A 10,786-nucleotide genomic window follows, 5' to 3' on the forward strand; every position below is an offset into this window, starting at 1 on the left:
AAATCAGAAAGGGATTCAAATAATTAATATAAGAGTAATCAACCACATAGATGCCTCAAGCGCAAATAAGGGTATCCATCATTTTAAACCAGTCTCTAAAGATAGTTAAAGAAGGAAGATTATTTGAAACCTCTTCCCAAAATCTAGCATCGCGTCCATTAAAAAAAAGTTAAGATAAGTGGCAAGAATATCAAATATAAGATTTGGCCATGAGTCTAAATTAGAGAGTGCTTAGGAGGGGAAGAGAACATACATATTATTTCCATAGAGTCATTACAAAGGTATTTTGGATTCAAAATCTTAGTCCAATGGAAGATGGATTCATATAGACCTCCAAACAAACTTAGAATTCAAAATTGAGTTTCAAGACTCTAACCCCCTGATACCAATGTCTCCCAAATCTTTGAGGAGACAAACTATATCCCAAGAAATAAGCTTGAATGATGAATTCATATAGTTAATGATGCTCTCATTTCATGGTAGTTTAGTATCCTCCAAACAAACTTAGAACCCAAAACTAAGTTTTGTGATTCTAACCCCTTGATACCAATGTCTCCCAAATCTTTATTTAGTGAGACAAACCCTATCCCAAGTAATAAGCTTGAATGATGAGATCATATGGTTAATGATGTTCTCACTTCACGATAGTTTAGAAGCTTTTAACTTTAAGATAAGTGTTAGAGATAATATCACTTTAACATCCAAGTGTACTTATATTTGTATAATATTAACACTAACAATAAATCATAATTTCTTTTCATATTTTTTTATGTATAATAACTATTTCTTTAACTTCTATGTAATTATGTGATAGAAATTACAACCACCCAATAACTTTTAAGCATTTTTTTTTTTCATGAATTTGAAAATAGTTTTGAAACCTCCTATATTTTAATAAAATAGATTTTATTTGAAAGTTATTCAACTTCCAATTTATCAGCCAGGACAAAAACAGAATAACACCAAGAGCTCCTGAATCATTATGGAATATAATCATTTTAAATGGATATTATAAAATTCAGCAATCACTTATAATTGGGATCATGGAACCGAGCTTGGCATGTTGCATTTAAAGATGCAAGTGATAAGGCTCTTAGTATAAAATATTCCCTGTGCCACCTCTTAATCTCATTAAAAAAATGTTCAACCAAAACATATTTTGGAATCTCAATTTGTTTAAGAATGTCAGCACCTTTGCACGATATAGGAACCTTTTTCAGCTATTTCTATATAGCTTTTAAATTTGTTTTCTAAAATAAAATATTTGAAGTGTCAATTTCATCTTTGCTTCTGATCATGAGAGTCTGAGAAACGACAATGCAGACAATCCATTGACTATGGAACATTAAAGCGAATCTATTTACTACTGACGAGAACTTGAATTTCTTATTCATTTATCACTGAAAAGGCACGTAGTGCTTGATGTTCCAGCACTGAATTTGTTATATATGTAGACACAATATATGTTTTTGTATTAGTCAGTACGCTATCTTATGCTGCTCACTCTAGTTTTCATTGTGTAAATTGTTTGCTTTCTCTTTGTAGGGGAGTTGTCAACGTTCAATATCCATTTCTTCCTGTCATCTCTTATTTTGGGAAATTAGTAGGTTGAGTTTCAGTTTAATTCTCTTCTGTTTGGATTATTTTTTTAGATAATTAATAGATAAATTTCTTATTTTGGGAAATTAGTAGGTTGAGTTTCAGTTTAATTCTTTTTTGCTTGGATTTTTTTTAGATAATTAATAGATTACGTATTATTAAGTTCAGTATTCCTTTTGCAAAAATTTCTAATTCAAATCTTAAGGGACAAGCTTAAACATTATGACAAATTAAGGCTTGATTCCTAGATTAAAAGTGCTAAATAGTCAAAGTTTACTCTTTTTCTGCAAACTTAAATTTTTTTCCTAGCCTATGATTTATAAAAGTGGTTACACAACAAACAATGTGATTGTCCACAAATTTCTAATTCATGAGTCTTACTTGAATAGGGGAAGAGTAATAGTAGTAATTAATTTTAGAAAATTTAAGGTTTTAAATGATATATTAGAATTTGATGATTCTTTTGATTTTAATTTTTTATAATTATTGTTTGATCTTCTGAATAGTAAAAATGAACTTTGTTACATTTGTTATGTCTAGAAGAATTGGTCATTTTAAAGTGTGTCATTTAAACACATTCTTCATTGTTTCATTATGATTTTTATGGACAATCAATTAACTTGTAAACTTGATCTAAGACTGGAGCACTGTCTGATACTAGTAATACTAATAAAATTATTCAAATCCATCCAATTACCAACATTTTAAAAAAACCAATGAATAATAATCTACCAAATAATTTTTAAATAAATCTTATAAACAATAATTGAAATATAAACACAATGAGTAACTAATAACTTATGTTCTTCCTCAATTAAAAAGTATCATACTCATCTAATACAAGTTATTTGATTGATTTACCAGGTGGCGCATCAAAAGTATGGAAGCGAGAAAATATAGAGATGCTAAGCAGCCAGAGAATTTTCAACTGAAGGTGTTAATGTGGAATTTGTTTGAAGATGGGGATTGGATAGATAGAATGATGATGGTGATTGGCAGCTTGGGCGCAGTGGGTGATGGCTTTTACACCGCAGGTCTCCTCTCCATTCTCAGTAATGCTTTTAATGATCTCGGGTCTGGTTCTTCCGCATCATCCATCGGCAATCTAAATCACGTAAGAATTTTTGTAATTTTTTTTTTTTGAGTTTGCTTTAAGATCGTGTTAACATATTGGACTTTCTTCAGTTTTAATTTCTTTTTCCATGATACAGACTGTCGTGTATTTTCTATATTTGGCTGCTGGAGTATCAGTCGCAGCTTTTTTAGGTATGATTTTCCCTGGTTAAAATAGGCTTGCAGATTTATAGTAGTGGAGGTGGCCTTTTCTTCAGTATTTATATGTAAGGGTTTCATATGTATGCTGAGCAAAATTAAAAGGTTAATTTGCTTTTTTTTTTTTTATCAAAAATTGAATCTATTTTATGACATGGATTGAGACAGCACAAACGTTTGGATCATGGGTAGAGTCTGGAATAACATGTACGTCATCACTAAATGAATGAATGGATGGTTGTAATAATGTCTCTGAAGTCGTAGTATTTTAAACTAAAGAACCAGTATATTTCATAATAGGATTAGAGTTTAAACAATTTGTAATTTAGATGTATTATTTTTCACAAATCAATTATTTTTTTTTTTTTTTTCTCTAACTTTATTTTCTCAAATAAAATAAGTTATCTGTTATTAAAATGTCAACACAACTGAAACAATATGATCATGGTTTGATATTTTAAAAGTTTCAAAAACTGGAAAAATAGATTTCAGAGAATAATAGTTTTTGTAATTGACATATGACTAGGATAAAAGATGAATAGGCTTATGAATACAATAAAAAGTTTGAATTAAGATAAAACATATCATAATAAACGGGTCTAGATGAAAAACATATGTGTTTTCTATTATGAACTTTTCTATTCAAAATCAATAGGTCATAAAATGTACAAATTGTAAAATTCGCTAAAAGTGCAAATTGAGAAAGAACAAAACAGCAAGAAAGAGGAAAAACACAAACTCATGATTTTATTGTGGTTCATCACAAATTATTGCTATGTCCACACTGTAGGGAAGATCTCTTATTAATGTTAATGTCTGAACTTTACATCGCAGTTGTAGCTCTAGCTCTGCGAATATGATATATAATAATGAACCTTCAATACACATATATAGAGTCTTAAAAGAAATGAAAAGACAAACAATTGGAGGGAAGCAATAATAAATTGTGAATAATAAATGGAAGACTGTTGGGCTTCACACATACACCCAACACAAACATTATAACCCATGCACAATATGATCGACTTGATTTTCAACCATTGACCTGCAAAAAATGGCATTGGCTAATCTCTAGACAAAATGCACCAAAGACCAAAGAAAAAAAGAAAAAGTCAAACATGACGAAAACACAGCAAAAAAAATTCAAAAAAATTGTTGTTTTTTGTTGCAAAATATACAAATCATGAAAATCAAATGCTGAAAATTTCAAAAAAATTCATTGCATTTTCATATTTTTTAAAATTTAATAATGATACAATTTGTAAAGAAGATAGCTGCATCCTTTTGAATTGTTAGAACAACAAATATATTAGTTCAAAATTTATCAATCCATAAATTGGAACAATCAATTTCCTTCGCTTCCGTTATTTGAGTCTACAGAATGTGTTTTATAGAGGCATTTTGCTGGGCAAGAACTGGAGAAAGGCAAGCTTCCCGCATGCGTAGAAAATATATGATGGCAGTCCTGAGGCAGGAGGTTGCATTTTTCGACACTGCAGGCGTTGATACGGCCGAGGTTATCAACAGCATCTCCAATGATACACTCATCATACAAGATGTTTTGAGTGATAAGGTAATTGATGTTGGTTTCACAATATACATAAGATTCATTTTTTAGGAGGGTTGTTCAATATTGTTTTCATATTATAGGTTAGATCAAATTTTTTATGGACTGGTTAAAGTAAGCTAATTTTTTGAGGATTGTTTAGGTGCCCAATTTCATCATGAACTTGTCTACATTTGTGAGCTGCTACGGTGCTGCCTTCTATTTGTCTTGGAGGCTTGCTTTGGTGACTTTACCCTTCTTAACATTGCTGATAATACCAGGAGTTCTTTATGGGCGAAAGCTGATGGCCATTGGTGGGAAGATGCATGCAGAGTATAACAAGGCCAGCAGCATTGCGGAACAAGCTCTTTCCTCTGTTAGAACTGTGTATTCCTTTGTTGCTGAAGAGAAAGTTATGGCCAAGTTTTCATCTGCACTAGAAGGAAGCGTGAAGCTTGGGATTAAACAGGGCCTAGCAAAAGGCCTGGCAATAGGTGCCACTGGTGTCAATTTTGCCATATGGGCATTCGTAACATGGTATGGAAGCACACTTGTCCTTCGCAATGAAGCTTCAGGAGGAAAGATTCTTGGAACGGGATTTTCTCTTATCCTTGGTGGCCTGTAAGAATCTGCCCTAGAGAAAATTATTGTCAACCATTTCCATTTACGGTACTCTTTTTTTGTTGTTGTTATTTCCCCTGTTTTATCTTAGGCGAGATTCAGAAACTTTAATAGCCATGGTTAAGCGTGGGATGTTGGGTTACTGGGCGGCACTCAATAGCTGAAACATATAAATGGTCCTGGCTCTCATGAAAAGCCCTCTTAACAATGCAAGAGATAGCTTGATCATTATTATGTTTCTTTGAAAAGATGTTAATTTCTAGTATTCTTATTAGAAGTTAATAGTGTAGTTTTTGAGTCAAATTTATTAATCTATGGGAGTGATTTACAAGAGTCTACCTCTGGTTAAATGAAAAGAACACTCAACATTCATTGCATCCAGTGATGTGCACAAAGGTGAAACATTAGGCCTTCGCGAGAGTTCATCATCCTATTGGTACAACTCAAGTGCACTAAACCATCAAGTTTCTTTAATAAAATTGAACCTACTTAGCTTGTTACTCTATTTACCTAACCTAAATGAGTTTAACCTTGGAGAAAACTTCATAATTAAGTGTACTTGAGTTGTAGTAGTGAGATGGATGATCCTTCAAAAATATCCAATAATTCATCTCAGTAAACATCATCTAGATACATCTGCCGTATTTTTTTTAATTGTTATTTCCTGTGTTATATCTTATGTGAGATTTTCAAAAGAATTTAGTAGCCATAGGTAAGCATGGAATACTTGGGGTGATAGGCAAAACTCAGTAGCTGAAACATTTAAATGGTTCTGGCTTCCATGCAGAGCCCCTTTAACATTGCAACAGACACCTTAGGCATTATTATGTTTGAAGTAAATGATGTTAATTTGTAGCATTGTTATCAAAATTCCATTGTGTTATTTTCGAGTCAAAATCATTAACCTATGTTTCAGTGGGAGTGAGTAATGAGTGATTCAATGAAAACACACCTTTCATGAGAATGAATGGAACATTTCACACTTGTTGTCAAAGAAGAAACATTAAGCGTTCTCCAAAAGTAACCATTCCATTACTACTCTGCCTTTAACCATGGAGTTTCCTCTAAAATTGAGCCTACTTAAGTTGCTATCATATTTGTCTAGCCTAAATAGACTTAAACTTGGATAAAATTTCATAATTAAATATGCTTGAGTTATAGTATCAGATAGATGAGATAGATGACCCCTCAAAAAACCTTACGATTTACTTCAGTAGCATAACTTAAATGCAATGAATACTACATATTCTAGTGATTTGCTATGGAAAACAACTCATCATCAAAATGCCAGTTGATGATTTTAATTGCTTTCAGGGCGTTGGGGACGGCATTGCCAAATCTCAAATACTTCTCTGAGGCAAGCGCGGCGGCATTTAAAATATTTGAAATGATCCACAAAGTTCCAGAGATCGATTGGGAGGACCCGACTGGAAAAGTATTAGAAAAAGTCTCAGGGGAAATTGAATTAAGAGGCGTGGAGTTTATATATCCTTCCCGGCCGGAGACCTTAATTTTGGGCAATTTTAACCTCATAATTACAGCAGGTAGAACCGTGGCTCTAGTCGGTAGCAGTGGTTCAGGAAAATCTACGGTCATTTCATTAATAGAACGCTTCTATGATCCTCTGAAAGGAGAAATTCTTCTGGATGGGGAAAACATCCAAAACCTTCAGCTCAAATGGTTGAGAACCCAAATTGGGCTCGTTAGTCAAGAGCCTGCACTTTTTGCTACCTCTATCTATGAAAACCTCCTGTTTGGTAAAGAGGACGCCACCATGGAAGATGTTGTGAATGCAGCGAAAGATGCAAATGCCCACGACTTCATCAGCCAACTTCCAGATGGTTATTATACTCAAGTAAATTATATGCATTCCTCCAAAAAAAGTGCATTGTTTCATTTGCTATGCTCATACTCAGGTAAGTTATATGCATTCCCCTGTTTGAAGCTGAAGTTCTCTGTAAATTTGTTTACTGATTGCAGGTGGGTGAGAGAGGTGTGCAGCTGTCCGGGGGCCAAAAGCAACGAATAGCAATATCAAGAGCGATTCTAAAACATCCCCCAATCCTACTCTTGGATGAGGCAACAAGTGCATTAGATACAGAATCAGAAAAAATAGTTCAGGAGGCCCTTGACAAGGCTTCCATGGACCGCACAACAGTGGTGGTAGCCCATCGTCTCTCCACCGTACGCAACGCGGATAAAATTGCAGTGGTTCAAAGCGGGGGAGTGATTGAAGAGGGAAAACACGAAGAACTCATTCACAAGCCCAATGGAGCTTACGCTGCTCTGGTGCAATTGCAGCAACTGAATGGGCAAATGCCAAAAAGCAGTTCTACTTCTATTGTGGGAATTTCTCCAGCTAGTATTTTGTTAGCTAACAGGAGCAGACATGGATCCCAGAACAGATCAAACCGTAGTAGTCGGTCTAGGCGTATAATTCCAGAGCAAGAGAAGACCGGCGAAGAAGAATACAACGAGATTCATAAAAACGAGGAGATGAAAGCTCCAAAGGCTCCTTCATTGAGGAGGCTCTTGGCATTAAGTGCTCCAGAATGGAAGCAGGCAGTCATGGGCTGTGCAGGGGCCATTGGTTACGGGGCTCTGCAGCCTGCCTATTCTTTTACATTGGCCTCCATGATAGGCGTCCTGTTCTTGAAAGACGAAGACGAAATGAAGCGAAAGGTGAAGATCTATTGCACCATTTTTGTGTGTTTATCCCTCTGGTCTTGTGTAGTGAGCTTTCTTCAGCATTATAACTTCGCCGCCATGGGGGAGTTGTTGACCAGAAGGGTTCGGCTCATAATGTTGGGTAAGCTTTTCACTTTTGAAATTGGGTGGTTTGACCTGGACGAGAATTCAAGCGGAGCCCTTTGTTCAATTCTAGGAAAGGATGCTAATTTGGTATGTATAGTGCACTGCAATTTCTTTCACACCTCTTATAGAACTCCATTTCTTTCTTGCTATTACTACATAATTTTGTCCGATCATATGTTTAGTTTTCTCATACCAATCTTACATTGTTGGAATGGTTTAGGGTTTAGGGTTTTAGATTCAACACAATTGAAATGCATCATGTTTGTCTGATTTTGTGTTGGTAGGTGAGGTCTCTGGTGACCGATCGAGTATCTCTGTTAACTGAAGCTGTGTCTGGAGTGGGCATTTCATGCGTGCTGGGTCTTTTCATAGCATGGCGTCTAGCCCTAGTAATGATTGCTATGCAACCCATCATAATCACATGCTTCTATACGAGAAAAGTTCTTCTCCGCAACATTTCGAAAAAGTCGGCCAGTGCCCAAGAGCAAGGCTGCCAAGTAGCTGCAGAATCAGTGGTAAATCACAGAACCATAACTGCTCTCTGTTCACAAGACAGAATTATTCACTTATTTGATTCCAAGCAGGAGATTCCTCACAAAGAAATCAGTAGGGATTCATGGTATGCAGGATACGGCCTTGCAGCCTCTCAGACTCTTCTCATATTGAATTGGGCAATGGTTCTCTGGTACGGAGGAAAGTTAGTAAGCCAAGGAACCATAACAAACAATGATCTGTTCAAAACCATTTTGATTTTAATAAGAGCGGGTAAAATCATAGCAGATGCAGGGAGCATGACTTCAGATATTGCCAGGGGAGCTGATACCGTAGAGTCCCTGTTCAAAATTCTTGACAAGAAAACACTTATAAGCCCAGATGATCCAGAGGGCATTAAACCTCAGAGGCTGGAAGGTAATGTGGACTTGGAAAATGTGGATTTTGCTTATCCAGCTCGTCCTAATGTCATTATTTTTCGAAACTTTAGCCTGAAAATTAAGGCCGGAAGTAGTATGGCTTTGGTAGGACAGAGTGGGTGTGGAAAGTCTACTATTATCGGATTGATCGAGAGGTTCTATGATCCACTCATGGGAAGGGTGAAATTAGATGGAAAAGACATCAGGAGTTTCAATCTGAGATCCCTACGACAACATATAGCTCTGGTTGGGCAGGAGCCTACATTATTTGCTGGGAGTATTCGTGAGAACATAGCGTATGGGAAAGATGATGCAACTGAAGTAGAGGTGATCGAAGCTGCAAAGGCTGCAAATGCCCATGAATTCATATCGTGCGTAGACTTCGTCAACCATTTGTTTGATTTGATTAAAATCTTTTATCAACTTATGAATTGATTGAGTAAAATTATAAATTGTAAAATCTAGAATTCAGTGGTTTAAAATTATAGATTTTAGCATCTAGAATTCAGTGGTTTCGTCTGTTGATGTGGATTAACATTAAATGCATGATTATTCAAGTCTGGCTCATATTGTCAGATTGAATCAGGACAACTAGGGAAACATAAAGATTAGGGTTAAATAATTCTGGTATATTGAGAAAACGAGCATCTTTGGAACACTTTCTAAACCACCCTGATTTGGGTTGGCTGTTTTTCTGCTTTTTAGATTTCTGCTCTGGTTTTGCTATGTTGCTGTTGTTTTGTGTTTCTTGCTGTCTTAATCTTGTTTCTTTGTATTTCATTGTGCTTTATGCTATATCCTTCGTAAAACATATTGAGCCCTTTCAAAACTTACCTTAACAAAACAACTAGGAAAACATTGTGAGTTTAAGTCCTGAACAGTAATCTATCAAATTAGATCAGACAGATTCATATTTATATACCAAACAGTAATCATCTTCCTTATCACTGCAGATGTTTACAGGATGGATATGATACAAACACAGGGGAGAGAGGTGTCCAGTTGTCAGGAGGGCAGAAGCAGAGAATTGCCATAGCCAGGGCGATCATAAAGAATCCAAGCATCCTTCTTTTAGATGAGGCCACCAGTGCATTGGATGCCCAGTCTGAGAAAGTGGTTCAAGACGCCCTAGACAGAGTCATGGTGGGTCGAACAAGTGTCATTGTAGCCCATAGGTTGAGTACCGTCCAAAATTCAGATTGCATAGTAGTTATTGACAAGGGAAGAATTGTGGAGCAAGGAAATCATTCTCAGTTGCTAAGCAAAGGTGAAGAAGGTGCTTATTTTTCTCTTGTGAATCTTCAACAGAAAAATCAATTTCCCTTGCCCTGAGCTCCGAGTGGCAAGAAAGAAAACTGTAAAGATGCATGTATATCTATATCGTGTGTATAACTGAATTCACTTGTAAATTAAACCCCACCATAAATGATTCAGCACAAGGCATTCATATCAACTCACTGCACCATGTGAATTCTCCTCGCATTCATAACAATCCATTGCACCATCTCAATTCTTTCTATGAATGGTGAGAAGAATGTTCAAAAGATTTATATTTTCATTTATATTTTTAATTTGATTTCTAAGCTAAAAGTATTAAATAGTTAAAAATAATTTTAAAAATAATTTAATAACCATATAACTAAACTGAACTTGTAAATAAATACCCACCATATTTTGATCTACAAGGCATCCATACCAATTCACTGCACCATGTTAATTCGTATCAGTTAATTGCACAATCTTAATTTTTTCATGTATGTAAATAGTCTTTTCTACAACGGCACTTTTTCATCTGCACTGCTTGAAAAGTGATGGCCACATTTCAAAATCTTTTCTGGAAAGCAATTCATGTTAAACATCTTCAAATTTAGATCTAGAAGAAAACTTCAAATATATAAAAAGTAGGGCAGAGCAAGGGAAACAATCAACATTTCCTAGATAATTTGAATGTCTAAATAATTATTTAGATCTAACAGATTGTTAGGAACTATTTTTGTGGAGGAAAGGTTTCATGCCGAGGAAA

At 35.2% G+C, this 10,786-nt stretch overlaps 1 protein-coding gene across 1 annotated transcript; it reads left to right on the forward strand.

The window, feature by feature from the left end:
• The first annotated feature begins 4,243 nt into the window (after positions 1–4,243).
• On the forward strand, positions 4,244–10,216 carry LOC149549610 (putative multidrug resistance protein). The gene is made up of 6 exons (XM_089792926.1): positions 4,244–4,444; positions 4,581–5,038; positions 6,353–6,893; positions 7,019–7,939; positions 8,137–9,134; positions 9,717–10,216. The coding sequence occupies exons 1-6, from the start codon at positions 4,253–4,255 to the stop codon at positions 10,093–10,095; spliced, it is 3,489 nt and encodes a 1,162-aa protein (XP_089649052.1). The 5' UTR covers positions 4,244–4,252; the 3' UTR covers positions 10,096–10,216.
• The last annotated feature ends 570 nt before the right edge of the window (positions 10,217–10,786 follow it).

This window comes from Cupressus sempervirens, chromosome 7 (genome assembly GCF_028749045.1).
Source record: "Cupressus sempervirens isolate cs-2001-9-10 chromosome 7, ASM2874904v1, whole genome shotgun sequence".
Classification (NCBI taxonomy): domain Eukaryota; kingdom Viridiplantae; phylum Streptophyta; class Pinopsida; order Cupressales; family Cupressaceae; genus Cupressus; species Cupressus sempervirens.

What these genes read in the sequence shown, in the direction of transcription:
- LOC149549610 (XM_089792926.1), top strand. Translation starts at nt 4,253, where the DNA reads ATGTGTTTTATAGAGGCATTTTGCTGGGCAAGAACTGGAGAAAGGCAA. An exon ending in CAGATGGTTATTATACTCAA is followed by an intron (nt 6,894 to 7,018) that starts GTAAATTATATG and finishes TACTGATTGCAG; the next exon opens with GTGGGTGAGAGAGGTGTGCA. An exon ending in TAGGAAAGGATGCTAATTTG is followed by an intron (nt 7,940 to 8,136) that starts GTATGTATAGTG and finishes TTGTGTTGGTAG; the next exon opens with GTGAGGTCTCTGGTGACCGA.